This window comes from Danaus plexippus, chromosome 15 (genome assembly GCF_018135715.1).
Source record: "Danaus plexippus chromosome 15, MEX_DaPlex, whole genome shotgun sequence".
NCBI classification, from domain to species: domain Eukaryota; kingdom Metazoa; phylum Arthropoda; class Insecta; order Lepidoptera; family Nymphalidae; genus Danaus; species Danaus plexippus.
Window position 1 is genome coordinate 6672200 of NC_083547.1, and position 22191 is coordinate 6694390.

General features: G+C 29.7%; 2 protein-coding genes across 4 annotated transcripts; one reads left to right on the forward strand and one right to left on the reverse strand.

Annotated features, from left to right (window-relative positions):
• Window positions 1-988: 988 nt before the first annotated feature.
• Window positions 989-12171, reverse strand: LOC116766182 (uncharacterized). 3 transcript variants are annotated; one of them, XM_032655920.2, is made up of 14 exons: window positions 12156-12171; window positions 5014-5035; window positions 4745-4825; window positions 4179-4244; window positions 4008-4064; window positions 3281-3376; window positions 3145-3180; window positions 2978-3022; window positions 2641-2697; window positions 2519-2563; window positions 2380-2445; window positions 2257-2313; window positions 1990-2037; window positions 989-1170 (listed from the first exon to the last, which is right to left on the reverse strand). In XM_032655920.2, exons 3-14 carry the CDS (start codon window positions 4809-4811, stop codon window positions 1163-1165), a joined length of 648 nt encoding a protein of 215 aa, XP_032511811.1. In that variant the 5' UTR covers window positions 4812-4825; window positions 5014-5035; window positions 12156-12171; the 3' UTR covers window positions 989-1162. The 3 variants fall into 3 exon arrangements, with proteins under 3 accessions (XP_032511811.1, XP_032511809.1, XP_032511810.1); XM_032655918.2 differs by lacking the exon at window positions 12156-12171 and adding an exon at window positions 5188-5326; XM_032655919.2 differs by lacking the exons at window positions 2978-3022; window positions 12156-12171 and adding an exon at window positions 5188-5327.
• Window positions 11128-21593, forward strand: LOC116766181 (probable cytochrome P450 4d14). The gene is made up of 11 exons (XM_032655916.2): window positions 11128-11388; window positions 13333-13439; window positions 14114-14204; window positions 14493-14678; window positions 14991-15060; window positions 15143-15339; window positions 15421-15530; window positions 15824-15957; window positions 16050-16150; window positions 19468-19647; window positions 20000-21593. The coding sequence occupies exons 1-11, from the start codon at window positions 11238-11240 to the stop codon at window positions 20161-20163; spliced, it is 1491 nt and encodes a 496-aa protein (XP_032511807.2). The 5' UTR covers window positions 11128-11237; the 3' UTR covers window positions 20164-21593.
• The last annotated feature ends 598 nt before the right edge of the window (window positions 21594-22191 follow it).

The following is a 22191-nucleotide window of genomic DNA, read 5'->3' on the forward strand; positions in this document are numbered from 1 at the left end:
TTAAAATATTAGTTGTATTTCACCCTATTTTTTTCTTAAAATATTAATGTAATCACTAAAGACGTAAATCAATAAATACAGTTTCAAATTGTTAAAATTCATTTAAAATATGAAGCATATAATGTCCAATATAACAACAGTAAGCACGAGAATATATGTATCTTTAGTCAGTAATTGAGATCAGTAATCAATTCTACGCACGAAGGACGACTTCTTAAAACAAGATTGTGATTCATCAAAAATATATCCAATTAACAAGTTATCAGATAAACTGCGCTATTTGACCAGTCAGGTCTAATAATATTTTTAAAAAATAATTATTTTGAGTACGCGAAGGGAGACAATAGAATTTTCAACTTCATATTTTCAAGAGCTTTGTTCACGATTACGGAAGTCTGTCTAGTGTATCTGTATATATATAAGAAAATGAACGCAATAAATTATTGGGCCATATAAATTTTTACTTGTAAATTATTCAACTGACCTTATATACATGTGTATAATGTTAAATTGGTCGAAATTGTATCTGAATTTAATAATTAAGGATAATTTTTTTTAATAAATAATACGTTGATAAAACTTAAATATTACATAGAACAAAAAATACTATTAAGATATGAAAATAAAAATCTAAAACCACATATAATGAATCAAAACATAAAATAAGATCACTGTTAATAATTGGTTTATTAATTAACACAGTTTAATTCTGCATTGCATTATGCAAATATATTTGACATTTTGACATTAATAACAGCGTTTAGTTATTTCTTTGTCTATACTTTTTTTTTGCAATAAATTGTTTTACAATGACGTACGATGATTCTTAAATGGAAAACTGTCTTTTACTCTACAATGCAAAAATATTGTAGACTTTATAAAGAAAAATATTAGAAGATTAAAAAATAACACTATTTAAGCGTATCGGCGTTTTAATCATTCAGGTTAACGAAACCAAACAGGAAATAAAACCTATTTTTTTATTTAACACTTTATTAATAAAATGCTCTTCTTACAATCATACGTCCTCGAATAACTAACCAAGGATAAGTAAATAATAAAATAATAATTTATGACGAAACATATTTTAGTAATTTTAAAATACTTAAAATGTTTAATTCTTAAAATGTTCATGGCTGTACATACTATGATGACGCACACCTCATTTACCTGAAAAATAAAATATCTAAAAATGTCCCCTTTTAACTTCTGTCATTTATGTAGGCTGTTTACGGTAGGAAATGAATATTTTAAGGAGTCTATTTATATTGTCTTGTATTTGCGATGAAAAAAAGTAAAGAAAAAACATGGTTCCTTAAAAGATTTGAACTAATTGCAATTTAGTTCTCAGTACTTAGTAAAGAAGAAGGAAAAGTCTTTAGCCAAATTGAGTGAAATTATCACTTCAAATGTAATAACATTTGAGGTGATTTCAAAGCTATAAGTATGTTTCGGTTTTATAGACTATGAAATTGTCATTAAGTTTTTTTTCGAGATAAATTTAATTATTGCAGTGACAAAAGTGGTGAGCAATTTTACCATAATTTAACATCATTTAAGTAAAAACATCATTGTTTTCGGAACAAAAATGTGCTATGTGGGTAGTTTCGGTCTGTCGTGATTAATAAACAGACACATTATATCAAAATTATCATGCATTACCATTTTTTTTATTGTGTTATGTTTATTCTATGTAATTTTGCAAAAATCTTTATAAACGCTTGGTAATGGACGTTCTGGACTTATCTCTATTTCATCTGATTTATTACAAATTAATGAATGCATTACTTAACAGCGATAAAGTTAATGAATACAAACATATGATAGCTAGTGTTATCATTATGGTTATAGAGGTGATTATTTACTCTGTGACACGGAATCATAAACAAGTTTCAATGTTTCTTATTTATTGAAAAATGATAATTAATATATTAGTAAAGTGTTTACATTTAAGAGACTGAAGTTATCCATGATTATTTCATTTCTTACCTAGTTTAAATGAATGCAATATACCGCTTAGGACATTTGAACCTTCAGCTGAAATAATAATATGTGTAGTTACTTATATATTTTTTTATACATACTTTTTTTTTAATACAAATAATATCACGTGGTAACCTATATTCTAGTTTAAATCTTTTTTATTTTTATTTACGAAAGATAGACTAAATATAATTATATATTATTTAATGTCCAGAAACTTAACAAAACACGACTTCCTTTAATAATTTTTTTAATTTATCCTTAGCTACTCACTCTCTAACGTCTTCGCAGTGTCTACGGCTTCCTTGGCTTTGTCGAGTGAACCGTTGACTAAAAAAAAAATATTTAATACACTTGTTGCACCGAATTAGTTATGACAAAAAATATATTATTTACCTATATTTTTCACCGCATCTGCGGCACCGTTAGACGGCACACTTGAAGCTATCGAGTCAGCGATTTCTAGCAAAATTTCATTTTATCAATGCTGTGAAAATATTTATAATGTTTTATTGAAAATTTATTGTATACTAACTCTCAGCGGTGTCGATACCCTTTGATACAGCGTTTAGTTTTCCCGCTGAAAATGTGAAATAAAATTTTACACATTAAGCTACTATTTATCCACTATAAACAGATATTTTTTTTTAACCTTACTTTCTAAGGCAGTCGCCAATTTTAAACCAACATCAGCGGCACCCGCAGTTGTATTTACTATAAATATAAATGGGATATAAGTTATGAATAGATGGACATTAAAACCTTTTTTTATTTATTTATATAAAATTGAACACACCGTATTAAATATAGGCTGGAATAACTTAGGCCATTAAAAAAATGGTATTATTTTGCACATTTTGATTATGATGACAAAATGTAGAAGATATTAAAGATAGACAAAAAACAATCAGTCATCTAGATTAATATAAAATATATATATATTAAAATTAAATAATAAAATACTTTATGAATCTATTTAAAAATATGTATTTACCTGCGACATTTATTAATTTAACGAAATTTGTAAAAGAACTCGGAACTGTGGAGAGTAATACAATAATATTATTTCTAAAATGTTATTAAAAAAATACAGTTGCTTATTTTTGTGTAAATCATAATAATTATTCTGTATAAATAACGAAAACATTAATTTAAACTTACCGAGACTACCGAAAAAAACTTTAAAGAATGCAAATTCTGAAAAAAAATAAAGATTTAATAAAAAAAAATATAAAAAAACACAATAAAGAAATAGACGAAAATTAACCGACATCACAAATAGGTGTAAATTACTTACGCAACTGTTGTACACATTTTTCTATAATCGACGGAACTATCACCGTCAAGTCAGATATGAATAAACCCTCTTCGGATTTAGTATCTCTTATAATATCTGTAAATAAAACATAAACCACGAATTTTCAATGAATCTGTACGGGAGCTCATCTGTTACGTTTTTTCCCAAGATTTGTAGGATTAGAAAATATTATAATAATAAAATAAAATTAAAAATATATATATTGTTTTACTTATATATTGCAGCTGGCTTAAACTCAGTTTTTGTAATAAACTCAGTCGTAATAAAATCATATTATTCCTTTATAAATAGACATCTCTTGAAAATGAACCTTAACGGAAGTCCGCTTCACCATACTGTTATGCGTACCCTGAATGAAGTGTAAGTGAAAACAAAACAGCGGGAGATTTGTTTTGTCGCGAAAACAGATTCTGGTAATCATCAGCGAACTCCCCAGATCAGGGATAGCGTTCAAAGGACATACACCAGAGACCAGAGGATGTGACAGAATTGGATCCGGATGTATCTATGTTCATATAGAGCCTTTATCACTCGCAAAATGAACACTTATAGTTCTTAATAAATTACCATTTTCACCCTCGATTCAAGTTCAACCTTCCTGGCAATGCCACTGTTGATCAACAAATCAAGGCTGCTCCATATAGGTTTAAAGATATTGAGCTCCTTAACCAATAAACACTAAACAGTATTACTAAAAGGTACTTACTAAATACGCTTTCAAACAAAAGCGACAGGAACTCTACATCCGATTTGATATTAGTTACTGAAAAAAAAATGTATTTTATTGTTGTATTGCTGATTTTTTATCATAAAATTAGTGTTCGTAATTGATTTAAACGAATAAAATTTTATATATTAACATTTTATTTATACTTACTGTCTAATGTTTTTGCAGCCTCCAGGAGAAGATTTGATGTCTTGGTAGTGAAAGTTTTGGTGGTGTCTAAAATTGTTTATTTTTTTTTTATTATGGGTCCAAATACAGATGTGACAAGGGGAGAAGACAATATAATTCTTATATAAGTCACTCTAAAAGCCTTTATTTTTTTATAGTGATGAAAAGAAGTCGTTTTAAAATGGTATGATGTTTATGATAATGAGATCGGTGATGATTATTCTATTATTATGTTTAATTGCGCCAAAAACAAAAAAAAAACATGGTTATTAGTAACCAGCGTAAAAATTATGATGGATTTTAAACAATTTGCACATCGTTAGATTTTAATATCTGTCATTGTGATTAAGAGTATTAAAAATAAAAGTAATAAAAAAAAAATCAAAAATCCATCAATTGCAATGTGACAGTTGCACGATTTTTATCCTGGCATCTACATAATCTATACTTTCAGAGCGTTCATTAAAAACTTAAAAAAAAATAACCCTAATAGGTACCTCGAGTTGATTGTCACAATAGAAAAACTGTAATCAAAAAATAATACTCACTTTTTGTAGTCACTGAATGCATTGTACTCTCCGTCTTATTTGCGAAGTCGCTCATGTCAGACAACATTTTTGATATCGGATCTAAATTTTAAATATAAATAAGTTAAATTAGTTAATAAAACGCAATTAAAACGCTATAATTAAAATCATTCCTGAAGTCTTAAACAAAAACTTCTGCTGTATTCAATATTTACATGTATATATTTTTTATTTCTCCTATAATTATATGTTTTATTTCTGTTATTAGTAAACTTCTAAGCCTTACTTACCATCGGCAGGATAGGATGTGCTCTGAAACAAGAATATAAAAAAAACATTTTAATTTAATGTTATTTTAATATTTTATTATTGAAATAATTTTCATAGACACAGCCTTTTTAAGAACATTAATTAATAAGATTAATAAATTATAAAAAAATTCTTAAAATTTGAATTCAACTTACGTATTTTATAAAAACAGCGATAATACATCCAAATAATACTTTGTTCATTCTGTATGTCTTTATTAAATTCGTTGTCTGTTAGTGTTGATGTTGCAATAAATAAAATTCTATATGAATTAACTGTTACTTATATAGATAACAAATATTTAAAACATCTGTGTCAACATACGCACGAAGGTTTAGACTATTATGTTTTTATTTAACTTTAACCCATTTACATCTCAATTTATTTCTTAATTTCGTTTTATGTACTTAGATGGTTTTCTTGGTAAGTTATAATCTATTATTTATCTATATTAATTGATGTCCGAAATAAATTTGATCAATTTGATCCTACAACCTATAAAAAATACGTTCTACAATTTTGCACGCCACATTTTGTTTTTGTAAACAATACGTAACTGTTAAATTTTAATTAAATATTTTTAGTTTTATTTATTGCTATTATTTACCTTGCTCTTTTGACATAAGTATTTATATTTATTTATTTGTGTACTAAAAATTATAATACAATAAAAAGCTATGACGCATGAGAATAACTTGTCTCTCGATAAAGGTCTCTGCCAGAAATTTTTTTTAATGAAGAAAACAAGTTATTAGTAATCAGAAGGGAGTTTCAATGTTGCGCAACTTGGATAGATAAGGATATATGAAAGAATTTTGTATTAAAGCAAGGAACATCAAGAAGATTTTATGCAACACAAGACAGTTAAGCAAGGATTCTGTAGACGGAAAATTTAAAACGTTCCAGCTGGGACCGGAGAAAAGAAGATATGAATACCTTGTGCATAAGATCATGCATATACCGGCGCTAGTGAATGGGGAACCTCTTTAACTCTCGATGAAATACATAAATATGGACGTGTTTACGAAAGCCGATGAGATAAGGGATGCATAAAGCCTGAAGCCGATCTTATTTATCAAGAAGTACTTTAGTAGAATTTAAGAAGTCGAACAACGAAAGAAGAAGAGATTGTACGAGAATAATCTTAGTTTTAAAGGTAAAGGAAGTTTTTAGATGTTAGTGTAAATTAGTCTACTTAATTCATTCACTTGAGCTGTTCAAGACAATATCTAGAAATTTAATTGTAAAATCATTGTATGCTTAAAGGGTAAAAGGTCAAAATGAATTTTACTAAACATTTGCACACTCCCAATTATTATAGCTTGAGACTGAGCCCCTCACTAAAAACTCCGATAGCTGAATTAACTTCAGATTTAGCAGTATGGGTAATGGCTATACATTTATTTTAGTTTTTATTATAAGTTATTTAATACTTGTGATTTATTAAACAATTGCAAATCATTTCTTCTGTATCGATAGAATAATAAGCTTAGCTGTAAAGATTGCTAAAATAAAGTAAACATGAATAGTGTACTTTATATTCGAAAATGTAAGGATAATAAATTACTACTACTAATATTCAAAAATTTTAAAGTTTCTGAGAGTGTATCAGTGGCTGTCCCTCTTTCACGCAAACACTACTACACGTATTTGATGAAAATTTTCGGTAATTCCGTGCCGTATATTAATGACTACTTAAACGTAGGATTAAGCCGTAACAGTATGCTTAAACCGATATGGCATCATGTCACTAGTTACGGAACGTTAATAGTTTTTTATTGATAAATCTTTTCACGTTAATACATTAAGGTAGATATTGAATAAGAAACGGCAAACGCGTCGTGTGTTGTATGATAAAACAAAATGGTACTAAATATTTGCATTGTGTATAAAGTCACGTGTCAAACATGATGTTGCTGTCAGTTATTCACTTTATGAATGTAACTCCGCGTCTCATCCCGGAGTTCAAACTAACGAAGTTACTTGCTGTAACAAGTCAATCAATAAACAAATGTTACAAATATATTAAAAGAAAACTTAACCACGTTTGCGACCATGTCACGCTGACAACTTATATATATTTCAATAGACTAATATTAATGCTTTTATCGTAATATCATTTCCGATAATATCTTTGTTGTTTTGGATGTGAAGAATTCGTGTAAATAAGGAAAACAATATATTATGCAATTGTTTAGAATTCTGTTAATTTTATTGATGACCTTACGATGTCGTTTTGCTTCTATTAATTGATAATTATTCTTGTTACAGTTACACAATAACCTATACTTATTAATCATTGTCTGTAACAAGTTAATAACATCAATTCATTTCATTTAATAGTCTAATACATGAAATGTGATGAGTCGATAAAATTATAATATTCTATGGAATAATAAACTGTTGATTTCCATACTCGTTTTTTACTCCACACACATTTTTAATCAACACACATTCTTTTCATTTTTATATAAAACTTTTTTATATAAATATTTATTCTATGTTGAGACTATTTATTATCAATCATATTGTTTTAAAATTTCTTACGAAAAACCACATCTTGATTGAAAAACGAAATGCGATTTTTCGTGAGAGGGCTTTAGCCGTATACCTGAAAGGCCCCTTGCTTAAGGAGCACTGAAATCCAAAACCTTTCCAAAATAAATTTAAATTATCTGTTTGGATCTTTCGCAGTCAAACCATTAAATCGATTTGTTAACCATATGTCGTAAACATGCTAATTTTAACAATATAATGTCATTATACATCCTTAAATTTAACCGACGGTACAAAGGAGGGCCTTAACAAAATTTTGCTGTAGGGCCCCCAATTAAATTTGATACGGGGCCCATGACGGGGGGCTCTACGTCCGTGGTTCCTGGTTTAGAGGCCCTCTATTTTACTTACTTCGACGTAGCTAACATTCTACGGTAAATATTTTCCAGCGAATAATATTATACGTACATATGAACACACATAAAACCAGAACCATTCCGATTTATATATTAATTCATTCCATATCGTTCAGTTATTAAGACCGGCAATTCGTTAAACACTTGTTTAAAAAATGTTTATTACGTCTATAAAAAATACAGTCGTATAAAATGTTCCGTGATCACAAAAATATTTATATATTCATTATGTTAAGAATTAAATGGATTTAAATATTATCTTTGGCGTTATCACTTATTTTATAAAATAGTTTATTTACATATGACTATGGTGTTTGTATCAAACCAGTTGTATATGTACTAATATTATAAATGCGAAACACAGCCTGTCTGTCTGTGTGTTACGTTTTCACGTCGAAATCTCTGAACCGATTTTGGTGAATTTTGGTTCAGAGTTAGATGGAACCGTGGAGAAGGGTGTACGCTACCTTTTATCCCGATCACGAAACAAATTCAGATCCCGATTCCGACCACAAAACTACACGAGTGGAACCATAAAGCGTGCAGTGAAGAGTCACGGACAAAAGCTAATTCATAAATACATAATATTAAAGTTACCGGAAGTGACCAATATGACCTTAGCCTCTATAATTCGTAGTCGCCGAACTTTGTATATCTTGTTTTAGTATATTTTTTGTTATAACTAAATATTTGTTATCATAAGTTACAAAATTTTACATTCTAAGTTATTGTAACCTGTTTTCTGGAACTTAGCTTGTTTTGAGCCTTTATATTATTTGGAACATTATTTAATCACGTGGAGGTGCTTGACGTGATGTAAGGGTTATGAGTGACAGGACTTGGTAAAATCGTGCTTCGTAAACATTACATTCTGAGAGAAAGTGTATTTATTAAAAAATAAAGCAAACAATTTTTTTTAACTGATCATAGATTTTTCTTACTTTAACTAAATACCTCCTGTTTTCACTGTGAACCAATTTTAATTATTTCTTCATGAAAATAACATGTCAACAAGCTAGTCCAATACAATATGACGACTGCATCCTAGATATATTGAAGAGAAGCTTCGAAAATTTTATGTTATATGGATTTATACAAAATAATTTTAAATCCTTTTTGAATCAAAACTATGCTACTAACACGGTACCCCTCAAATATATGTATTAGTTAAGTCATACACAAAAAAAAAAGTTTACTTAGTTATTAAATTAGTATTATTAATATTGAATATTAAATTAATCTTTGAAAATATCATATAATGACACACGCTTGTCCGGCAAGGGGTTGGAACTATCTAAAATGTCTGGCTCCTGGGGAAACATCCGCTACTCAAGTATCATGAATAAAAACTTTCATACTATAACGTAAGTATTACATAATAAGGAACTTAATGAACATTAAGGGTGTCTGGCAATCAATAATGAGATTTTTAATAATATGCTGAAGCGATTTCACAAAAATCGCTCTTTATTTTTTTATGAAAGTAGATCTGTATATTTACACATCTTTATTACCGTTTACCTGCCAAAGCCAGGGCAATCCAATCTTCATATTGGGCCATCGTTCTGACCTTTGTTCGGAGCATGCGCTAACAAACTTTAAACTTTTATAAAATAACGAAGGTCTGAGGTTCATGGCTCTTAGGCTATAGTATGTTAATTGAAACTTCTTATGCGTCTTCCAAGGTTGCGTTCAACGTTTAACGCTACCATGGAGAGGGTGTCAAAGCACTGTTGTGTTACACGTTCAACGCTCCTTGGGATAAAAAGAGACAGAGAAAGGGTGGTCGAACGCAAGTGCTAACTATACCTGTTTCAGGCCAGCGCGCGTTAGCAACGACCAGTGAGTAGCTTCCTATTCCTATGCAACAGACGATGGCGGACGATGGTGGACGATGGTGGACGATGGTGGACGATGGTGGACGATGGTACTAGAAATTATGATGGGGGGATGGAAAATTAGAAGTCACCCCAAGAAAATATGTAGCGTGTTAGAGGTAATGTGAGAGACAGAGAGGTTATGCATAATAAAGAGTAAGCATGGAAGGTAAGGGTAATTATGAAAACTGAGGAGGTTTAAAATGAAACGAGGTTTCTCGGATATACTACGAGGTTTTTTAATCTATTTTTCTTCTAGTTTCGGTTGCTATACAGTTAACAGCAACCGTGATCGAGAATGAAACTTGCATCTACATCGTTAATGTAAACAGATATACCGTGCCGCCTCAAGTAACCTGGAACTAGACTGAGGGTAAGATGTGGTTTGTCTTATAACCTACAACTGAACCGTTTATTTTACCACAAGACTTATACTAACTAATTCCCACCACTTTACTTCCTAAGTCAGAACGCTCGTAAATATAATTTACTTAATTTTTTGCTATATTTACTTAGTTTTCGAATTTATATTAACTTAATAGTATTATTTTTTCTTTTGACCACCTTCACATTCTTTTTCAAGATAGCGACTTTGTCTGTTATAAGAATTTTAATCCACATAGTAATTATTACAACAGTTATATTTAAATGTTAATTTTTAAATATATTTAAGATATACTTAAGAAATAAATATTGATTCTGATTTATCACGATTTTATTTATGGCCTCAATTAACAGAATTAAATAAAAGTATAGAAAATAATATATGTAGAAAACAAAAGTCGTCCAAAAAGAGAATTTTTATAAACTTAGTAATTGTTTGATATGAAAAGAAAAATCCAACACCAGTTGATATGGAAGTTTTCGTGATAAAATTTTGAATTTTATTGCAAAAGTACGGATTTCCGAAGCTATAAGAATAATAATTATCACAAGTTCTGTTAATCCTCCTTCAAGAGAAGCTCTAAACGAATGAAAACATTATTTGTTAGCGTAATAGCGTAATATTATGTACGAATATCTATGTATCAAAAACTAGTCTCGTTACGCTCAGTCCTCATGAAGTAATCTAATAGCTATCAGATATATAATGCCCGTATGATATAATGTTTGAGGAGCCCGAATACTTTTAACCAATTTGTTTTTACATTTGTGAGTAGAGAATTAAAATAGAAACATTTAGATTAATTCTTTTTTTAGAAAATAATCTTTATACTTAATCCAATAACTGACAGCGCTCGATTAACTGAAAATGTAATGTCCTCGCCTCCCTACTACAAGTTGTCACACGAGTTTGTCAACAGTTAAAACTCAAATCGCAAACAGACAAGTAGTAACGCACGACGATCGTTGACGGGGGCGGTGGTGTGTGACATATAAATAAATTAAAATAATATTGTTTGTTATATAGAAAAAATGATAATAATATTCAGTTTATTAGCACTTGTAGTGACGGGTTTGATATCGTGGACAATATTGTTACGTGATTCTAAAAAATATAACGTGCCCGGACCAACGCCTTACCCTATTATTGGAAATGGGTATTTATTCATATCCAAGTCTAGCGGTGAGTGCATTTAAATTGAATTTTAAATACATATCTTAAATAGAATTACAGCAAACGTCTGTCGTGAGTCCAAGTTCCATACCTTATTTATATATAATAATATAAAAAACAAGTTTTCTTTTGTAAATATTATAGAATGTTTAAGTGTAAATACATATAGACTTAAACATTAAAGTACTAACATGTAAACAAAATACGAATGTAGTGTTGTAATTTTTTTTATTTAATTAGAGATATCATTAGTTTACTAGTTTAGTTTAAATTTTTAATACTTTCAGCTAGTTCAGTAAATGATTATTTTATATTAATTATACATATATACGTGTATTAATTTTGAGTTTTATTGAACAGCTGATAATAATGACAACGAAACACGAGTAAGTCACCCATTGACATATGAAAGGTCAATATTAAGTAAAAATAACAGATTATTTTTTATACATGTAACTATGCTAGGATAAAATTAAACTACTACTGTTGACGCTCGAAATATAAATTTAGTCTCGTTGCGAATTTAAAAGAAATATTTATCATTTTAAATTTTCTTATCAATATCTGCGAGTAGCTTAGTTGACTATAATCAGTTTGACAGTTGCATAGTAAGCAAGGTTATCATATTTTTATCAATAATTTTAAAAAATACCATAGAAGTAATAATACATTGACCCATTTGACACTTTTGACGCTTCCATACTATATTAGCCTTCACCATCAAGAATTTTCGTAGAGGAAAAAGTTGGGCGTCTCCTTAAAATGAAGCTACTCACGAATATTCAGATTGTTAGTAATCATTATGAAAAACAGCCGCTGGCCCATGGACTATAACGCGACAAGAATATTATATACATTTTCACACACACACACATATATATATATATATATATATATATATATATATATATTTGTTGATTATTATTTTATTAACTTATAATTACTTAATCACCTCTTATCTTAGTTTTAAGAGCATTCAAATGTAAATGTAGATATTTAGCTTATCAATAATTTATAATAACAAGAAAAAACTTGATCTTCATATACGTATCGTATAAGTGAATTGTGGAATTTGGACTCACGGCAGACGATTCCTGGAAATCTATTTTAAATAAATACTTTTTTTATAGTTAGTTACCATAACATATCTATTACAAAAAGGTTGTTCAATCTTCATATTTGTTTGATTGTATGTATAAAAACTAACATAAGATAATTGAATATAATACGTAGAATAGAATTAAGTAGAATACAAGAAATTAATGACGTGATTTATTAATTTGATCAAGGTCGTTGTTTTATGTAATTTAGTGAGGTGTATAAAAAAATCTTAATTTACGATAATTCATCGGTAATTTTTTTGTTTTGTTTGGTTTATTTATTAGGTAGGTATTTTTATATCACGGTAGTCGTAGTAAAAAATTCTAAGGTGTTTAAAATGAAACTAGGTACGTTTGTCGCATAACTACGTACGCTATTTGCTTTTTAATATCTTCCCGACAGTCGATTATTTTACAGCAGCCATGATCACGGATAGACGAGACGAGAGACACATTCAGCGATATTGTTATTGTATTTTTCATTTTCGTCGATAAAATCATAAAATCCAACAATAAAATCGCATAGTTATGCGAAAAAACATAGTTACATTTTAAATCTAACTAGCTATGAATACAAAACCTCATTGACTCATTCTTCGTTATTTTAAATTGAATTTAGAACATATACAATATACGTAATTCTCCACTGAACCTTTATATCTATTACGTGTAAATATTGTTTTACCTAAAGAGACCAGGCGTTAACCAAATCCCTTCGCATTCATTATTAAAACTAGAAAAAGAATTCATTACAGATAACCTTTCCGCGTCAGAAGATAATCAATTTTCCTTAGAGTTGAACTTACAAACAAAATAAAATACAATTGTTTATTAGAAAAAATAATAATTCCAGATTTCCTCCCTCAACTCAGACGATTAATGTTAGAATATGGAAACGCGTACAGGGTTTTCCTCCTACACGAACCATACATAGTGTTGTCACATCCAAAATATGTGGAGGTAGGTTTAAAATAATTTATTATATTTTATAACTGGCTAGTGTTACCTGTGCAAAATAAGTTAAACGGTGTCCAAACAATTGAATACTTATACAGTCCTCTGATGATACGTGATTGGAATTTTATGTACGTTTTAAAATTTCAAAGCGTTGAATCCTAGGATTATCTCTTGATATTCAAATAACAAGCTTCTTTAGTTGACGACAGAGTATAATTTAGACCGATCCCTTTTCATTAAAGTCAATTTTCAAAGAACATAAAAATAATTTTATTGAACATTAGCTCAAGATCTTCATAACGCTTTGATGTGTTACGCTTGTGGTTCAACAAAAAATGGATATGAATCAAGTAACCGATTGTAGTTGCCGCCAACTGAATTCACATTCAATTCTAATCTGTTGGTTTAAAATAAATTAGGTCATAAAAATATACATGCATAAATAATTGAATTAAAATTATACTTATGAGAAATAATACATGTTTTTAATTATCCTTAAATAGACACTTTGAATTGCTTTAAAATATATTACAATGGGGAATACTAAGTTTAAAAGGTTATCGTACTTGTTTAATTAGTGCAATCATTAATGTTACTGATATCTTTGTCAGTTTTTCATTGGATTGTATTCAATATATTTTAAGACTATTTTATTTTTGTTTATATTTATATTTCAGCCGCTATTATCTCATTCAGAGTTGATAGTTAAAGGAAAGTCTTATTCATACCTCCTGTCCTGGTTAGGGAATGGACTACTGACATCGACAGGTAAATAACATTGATATATGTCATAATGATGATTAATGACAAGATAATCCTTGACATTGGCAGAATATATCACAACTGCTGTGTGAATAAAGCCATAGCCCAATAAAAAAATTATATTTTATATAGACGACATTAAATAAAAACTATCTAAAGTAAATTATGGTAAAAAATGAGGGGATTTTATTGAAAAATGATATAAAAGAACTATAATATTATTGTTATGAAAGAGAATACTTTTTGTAAGTTTTATAAACCACTTCAAACAAGGGATGTGTGTGACTCTTTTAGGACAAAGATGGAGAAATACAAGAAAATTTTTGACGCCGGCCTTCCATTTTAACATACTCCAGAACTTTCTGCCGGTGTTTTTAAAGAATGAGAAGATATTGATAAAAAAGTTGAGAGACCACGCCGACGGGCGAGCCTTCAATGTGTTACCGATTATGGCATTGACAGCGCTCGACAATGTTACCGGTATAATTGTTGTTTTGAAGTTTGTTTAACACTTTAAGATCTGTGTTACACTAAACACGGATTCTTAGGTTTGTCGTTAATAAATTTTTATATTTCGTATCGGAGATTTTTTAATGATGAGCATTAAAACATCTGGTGTTCGGTTTGATGTCACGCCACGCTAAGGTTACTTTCTTTTTAAGTAGTTTTTTTTTATTTTAAGTCAACGATCAGGTTAACGAAGCTAGATAATTAAATTTTTTTCTGCGTTTGTATTCTTAAGTCACAATAATTTGAGTCTAATAAAAAATACATTTATGTCTTATATCTCAGAGTCAATCATGGGAGTAGCAGTAAACGCACAAACGAACCGTGAATCCAAATATGTTAAATCTATAGAAACGTGAGTATATTATTCGTACTAAAGATCATATTTACAATGAATATTCTTTTAATACATATACAATATAAACATTTCATTTTAGTTTAGCTAAGATTACATCTTCAAGAATGCGAAACCCGTTGTTGGGTGAAGACATCATTTTTAACATGCTGTCAGCTAAAAAGCAACAAGACGAAGCCGTAAAGTACGTGCACTCTGAAACAAACAAAGTTATAAAAGCACGCCGTCAAGAATTGAAACTGTCTAAAATTACCAGATTGGAAAAAAATAATGATATGGGTGAAGTTCACAACATGGAGTATAGTAAATAAGTTAATATTAAATTATTATACAGTTATCTAAATAATTTTTAAATTTCAGGTATCAAAAATAAACACGCCTTTTTGGATCTCCTTTTGTTGGCTGAAGTGGACGGAAAACCGATAAACGATGAGCACGTACGAGAAGAGGTTGACACATTCATGTTTGAGGTAGGATGAAATGTCAAATATTTGACAGTTACGTCAATGTCAAGATAGGCCGAATCCTAATTAGTAAAGCTCTCTGCCGTGTACATTCATAACATTTTTACATCTTTGACGATATTACAAGATGTTTAACAACATATAAAACCATTATTATTATGCGTTGAGATTCAATTTACTTAATTTATAATTTAAGCATTTGAACAATTAATGCAAAATCTTATAGATAACAAGTAATTTCTAGTTCAATGTTATGTATATACTTTAAAAAAATCTATATGTATGTGTTGCTGTAATAGGGTCACGACACAACTGCATCAGGTCTCGCGTTTTCACTTTACTGTATGTCCTTATATCCAAATGTCCAAGAGAAAATTCTGGAAGAACAGAAAACTATACTGGGCGATGATTTGACTCGAGATCCTACTTATTCGTAAGTCTTCTCTAAGGGTATAATACCTTACTTACGCTAATAGTTATAAATTATAAAGATCAAATATCAAACAAAACTATATATTTTTACAGTGAAGTCCAACAAATGAAATATTTGGACTGTGTGATAAGAGAGAGTCTACGAATTTTCCCCTCCGTACCTCTAATTGAGAGAATGATTACAGAAGACTCACGTAAGAATGTTGCCATGTTATAATAATAATCATTTTTTGGCTATTCAGTACTTTAATTAATAAATATACTGCTAGTAGCTATTAAGCTAGTAGCTGTTCCCCTCTGAAATAGCTTGAACGATTTTTATGAAGTTTTATATCTTATATGTATATTTCGTCTTATAATCGGTCATATCAAATTTTTCATACTCATTAGTTATACTTCTAGTCTACCTCTATTTTAAACATTTTCCCATTGCCTATTTAGATTTTGCCTTAAAAAATACTAATAAATTTGAATTTATAACCTCATGTCACCAATACAATAATGTTCAACCCTGGCAGATCTCATTGATTATAACCAGATCAGGCATCCCCGTCAAACGTCTGTCGGTATTCGATTTTATTTAAGCGAATATGATTAATTTCTCTCCCAAGTTCTTAAAGACGAAGTTGCGTAGTAGTCGCGTAGTGGCGTAGCTAGTATTGTAAGGATGCAACTAAAATATTCATGAATATGGGCACCTCACTTGTTGCTTTTAACCCACACATAGTATGAAATCATATATCGGAACTAATATATACACTTTATGAAACGTTTACTTAAAAATCCTTTTAACAAACGACCTTGACATGCTTTAACTCGAATATTGTTGTAAAATATAAAGTTTCGCTCGTTCATAATGTGTGAAGTATAAGTATATGTAATAGTTTTACTTACTTACTTTTACACTTACAGTTACTTTGTTTGTGGCTTAGGAATTAGACTCGACGGCTCGTGCTAAGGGCACGGTTCGTTTAACAAGATATTAAATATATTTATTAAATTCCAATGAGTAGATATATTTTACACTATTCTTCTTTATATTATTTTAGAGTAATTTTTTTTTTAAATTGATAATAAACACTATTATGAAACGGAACAAAGCTATTTAGGACATTATATTATAATAACATAACTACACAGTTAATAAATTTTGACATGTAGGTTTCAAGGGTAACCAGTTTTTAACCTTGTCAGATTAAATTGCTATATGTCAAGCCTATTAAAAATAAACGACGAATTTCGATAAAAAAATAAATAAGTTAATGATATTACTTTTTAAATTTGAAACAAACAATCCGTTCAGTTCATTCATTCACTTGTCATTGGCCGTGATTATGATTATTACACAACAAATAACCTTAAATTACTTAAACGATACAATCCTTTTACAGATACATATATATATTTTTACAAAATATTTAATAACAGACTCATTACGTAGTTATTACTGTGCTAAATTGTAGTTATTTGATGTTTGACATTGGAATTAAAAAAATTAGAGAAACATAATAAATATCACATAATCTTATAAAAAAAACCTTGTATACAGACGATTAAGCTAGACTAGACTAGACTAGTCTCAGCCAGGTGGTAATATACTCAGAAATCCTCATCACTAAATGAAACTAATATTTTCGTATTACTACGCGTTTTCTAGATATTACTTTTAGAAACTACATACTACCGACGTTTCGGTTACTTTGCAGCAACCGTAATCACGGCCAGACGAGATACACATCTGAGCAAAACGTTATAAGTATATTATTATTCAATATACATAATAAATTAGTATAGGATAACAGTTTTGTTTTATATGTTTGTTTGTATGTATCCGTTTTACGTCATAAACTCACACATACACAAACCCTATGTGTGTGAAAAATATCTTAATACATCTGTATTTTTAAAGTCATTAGATTTTTACACCGTCATTCTAACTATACGAAAATTATCACATATCGTAAATGTTGTTTTTATCCTCACATGTAATGGTTTTATGTTCACAATAATAAAATAATTATTTTCTTTGTACATGAATTTTTTTTAAGTACAGTTGTTACTCGTAAACAGACATGAAACACCCATTTCGCTAGTTCGTTTAAATATTGCGATACAGAATGATAGCAAATAATTAAAATGGAATGATCGTCTGAAGAGATCACAAGCTACGTATTTACTTCTCTTTCTAAATACATATGTTGCGTTTGCAGGTTTCAAATAGCCTGCGTCTGTCTTGAAAATTCTACAAAAGATCTTCTTACTTTTACAAATCTCAGTATGTATTGTTATTGGAACAGGAAAAAGCGTTTTGAATTAATTTAATATAAAAACGAGCCTGCTTTAAAATAAGTTGCCTGTTGAGATATACAGCCCGTCAATAGGATCCAATTTTATCCTTAAAATTTCTGTTATTATACGCGAAAAATCATAAATAGAAATGGAATAACAAACTCATTTTGTAAACCTTATGCCAGCCACACACGTTACAGTATATTTGAGTAAGTCCAGACTACATACACGTATTTGTACTCTGAGGTGTAGCCGCTTGTGGTCACGGGGGCGACCACAAACGGCTCAAGCAATGCTTGCGAAAATGTCATTTCAGTGATACGTGTTCAAGTGTACATGCAGCGCACTACTTATGCTATGGATGACGCAATGACAATAGTTGACTTCATTTTAGCGACAAAAAAAAAATTAAAATTCGGAAGAGACACCGATTTATGCAATTTTTTTGTCCCTGTGCTGGTGTTCTTCACTGTTTATTTACGAAAGACATGGTTCTTTTCTATATATATTTGTAAATTCTTCTGTTATAGCGCGAACTCGAAGCCTCTCTATAGTCTCGTTTGTTTTGGCGCGAATATGACATTCACATGTAGGTGGCTAAAACATTACTGAAACTCGCGCGAAATGCAAACTGATACCACACACGTTCATGTAAACTTGGGAAAATACATTTCCGCGAGTCAGTAATCGATATTTGGATCTTTTTCAACAACTTATGCACGTCAGAAAATTGCTCAGTTTTCTTCAAATACATGTTACACTTTACTTACGCCAGTCTGGACTTGCACAAATATACTGAAACGTATGTGGCCGGCATTAGCACTGCACTGTATGAATAAAAAAACATATATTGTTACTCTCACTAAACAAACTCCTAATCAGTGAACTTCTTTACTACTTTCTGTCAGTTAAATAAATTCAAATACGGAATCTGCATTGACACAATAAATTTCAACGCATATATTTTTATAATAAAATATCATACATATTCCATAAGGATGTGCATATTCAAATTCGGAGCTCCAAAAAGCATTTTGTTATATATGAACATGCCTTTTCCCTGTTCCCACCCTTTCCTGCCATCTCCTTATTCCCACCCCTCTCTCTTCCTCAATAACCAAGATTGGTAACGCATCCACAACATAAGACCTGTTGTGGAGGTCTATGGGCGAGGAAGACTACTGCCAATGATTAAAATAGATGTTGGAATAATCTTTTGCAGAAGTTGGAGAACTTAGTATACCAAAGAATACATCCGTGATAATAAACATTCTTGAGCTGCAAAGACATCCCGATCTGTACGAAGATCCGATGGAATTTCGTCCAGAGAGATTCGAGACTATGAACGCTAAGAATGCATTCAGTTGGATAGCGTTTAGTGCTGGACCGAGAAATTGTATAGGTTAGTATACATAGTCATTTAAATGAAACTAAAATAAAGCACGCGTAGTGGTTTAAATGAATAAAACTCGCTAAAGTCTTAGATATACATAGTATTATAATTTATAGATAATGCATGTTAAATGGCAATAAAACTATTTTATTCAATCCTAAAAAAAAATGTAAATGTAAAAACTCCTTACTATGTTTTTTTTTTATTTAATGTGTTAGTTTCGATGCCTATTCTTTAAGCATTGTAAATGTCAAATACATCAGCAGGCGAATAAAGTTACTCTTTTGGAATTACAACAAACGCTCCGCCTAAAACATAGTAGGTACTATGTACAATATCTAATAATAATCTACGTCTTTAGGTCAAAAATTCGCCATGTTGGAATTGAAAGCAACATTGGCGAGTATCGTTCAAAAATTCCGAATACTGCCAGCCAATTCAGCCGAGCCCATACTCTGCGCGGAGTTGGTATTACGTTCGGAAAACGGCGTACGAATAAAATTAATGCCGAGGAAATCTGAATAATAATGTGATATTGGCTTCCATGTTAAATAACATATTTTATAAATAATACATGAAGAATCTTCAGGTCCAGCTCATTAACAAATAAATAGTTTATAAGTTATGTTAATAAGTTTCAAGATATTCGATTTTTATTTTTATTTGTAAATTATGAAAATTGTCATATTATATTTGTGTACATTATTTTCTTGTGTTTTAATGTTAAATATATTGTTGTTATTTTGAATTAAAAAATTATTGATTATAAATGAAGAATTTAATAGAAATGTCACGAATATTCGGCCAGTATTCGCTCTCGTTTTTGGTATTCGGTATTCGGCCATATAGGGGTTACAATTAGTCGACATCAAATACAATATTATAAAGAAATTACAAATTATTTTCTATAATTATGTGTTTTCAGTGTCAAATTACAATACTTTAGAAAAGTAAATTGACTTGTGTTGGATAAAAACAAGATTTTGAGCATTCGTTGGCAACAAATGTGGTTGTTCGTAAATTATGCTTACTTTTAAATACCTGTCACTATACAAGCTATCAAATTTCGAGCAGTTTCGATAATATCTTTCGTTCGCTGAAAAAAAACACTTTTACCATAGAACTCATCTCCACATCCCGTAGCCGCTTTTTTAACCCTTTTTTTATTCATATTTACGATTAGATTCATAGCAACTAGTATTAAGGCAACTTGTTTTGAAGGGATTGTTAAGCTGAGGTTCACGGTCAGCCAGAGGTTGGAAGAAAAGTACGTAACTTATGTATATTACGAGTATAATTAAAATTACTTAACTAAAACTTATAACCTACACCTAAAACTACACGTTTGCTGTGATGCTAGAATTGAAATACCATCACATTAATTGTATATCCGGAATCTTCTACTTCTTTGTGTTATAGGTATTTTTTACATCGAGCCCGCAGCGACACTCGTTATATATTTTATATATACAACGGTGATTGATGCGGTAATGTCCATTGAATTTTAAACATGTTTCGAGTACGTAACAGGCGTTAGCACAAATTCGAAAACCAGATATTTTTACCTTCCATCAAAGTTGAATCGCGGCATCAAATTTTTTAGTTTCGCCACACAGCGTTATGGAATATTCGGTATTCGCCCAAATCACTGTACGTGTACTCTATAACTTAATTGTATATTTGTTCAGAAATATTTTAATCTTATATAGATCTTAAGAATTGATAATTTCCAACTCTATGTTTAGGAATTTACTTGTTTTATTTGCCAACTGGGGTGTCAATATAGGAATAATTTTCAATGTGTTTGACAAAAGAAAAGTCCTTTTCCAAACAGCAGTTACCAATAGCGCCAGAAACCTTTTGGATATTATAACAAATGTTTATAATGATACCATATTATAACACGTAACACACTTTTGTTATTTGAAAAATAAAAAAAATTGTTTTGAAACATATTTAAACGTTTTATTTAAAAGAAAAAAATATGAACTTACTCTTTTTTTTCTTAATCCTTGTACGTATCCTAACCAAAAAATATATATGAAGTACCTATAATATGACCTAATTATATTGGGTATTTATGGTAGAAGTTTCGCTAACCTGACGAAATTTAAAATAAAAAGGTAATGAAATATGTATGCAGACTGAAATGAAAAAGGTATACAGATTCCGAACATACTTCATAGAATTCCGTCAACATTATACTTTAAAGGTACGTTACTGCAAATTATATTCTTACTTCTATGCGGAAATTTAAATACATTGCAAAGAGTATTAAACTTTAGTAGTGTAATTATAGAATCTGCATTAGATAAAATGGGTATGGAACCAAACACAATATTTAATATCACTTTGTGTACTACAGAAGCTCTGTTTATACCTGAAAATGTTCTGGCCGTGCAAAGAGTAGCCGTATAAAAAAGCGATTAAAACAACAAAAAAAAAAGAATTGGAGGAAATTCTGCCCGAAACAAAAAAAAGGTTATATCTCAAAAGTGAAAATAACACATAGAATCACATATTATCGTATTTTAAAACATGACTTCGGACATG

Excerpts from the sequence above, each read along its gene's own strand:
- LOC116766182 (XM_032655918.2), bottom strand. The coding sequence starts at position 5,235 with ATGAACAAAGTATTATTTGGATGTATTATCGCTGTTTTTATAAAATAC. Across the intron at positions 4,065-4,178 it reads GGCTGCAAAAACATTAGACA|TAACTAATATCAAATCGGAT; the intron begins GTAAGTATAAAT and ends TTTTTTTTTCAG. Across the intron at positions 2,698-2,977 it reads TAAATTAATAAATGTCGCAG|TAAATACAACTGCGGGTGCC; the intron begins GTAAATACATAT and ends TTATATTTATAG.
- LOC116766181 (XM_032655916.2), top strand. The coding sequence starts at position 11,238 with ATGATAATAATATTCAGTTTATTAGCACTTGTAGTGACGGGTTTGATA. Across the intron at positions 11,389-13,332 it reads ATTCATATCCAAGTCTAGCG|ATTTCCTCCCTCAACTCAGA; the intron begins GTGAGTGCATTT and ends TAATAATTCCAG. Across the intron at positions 19,648-19,999 it reads TGGACCGAGAAATTGTATAG|GTCAAAAATTCGCCATGTTG; the intron begins GTTAGTATACAT and ends CTACGTCTTTAG.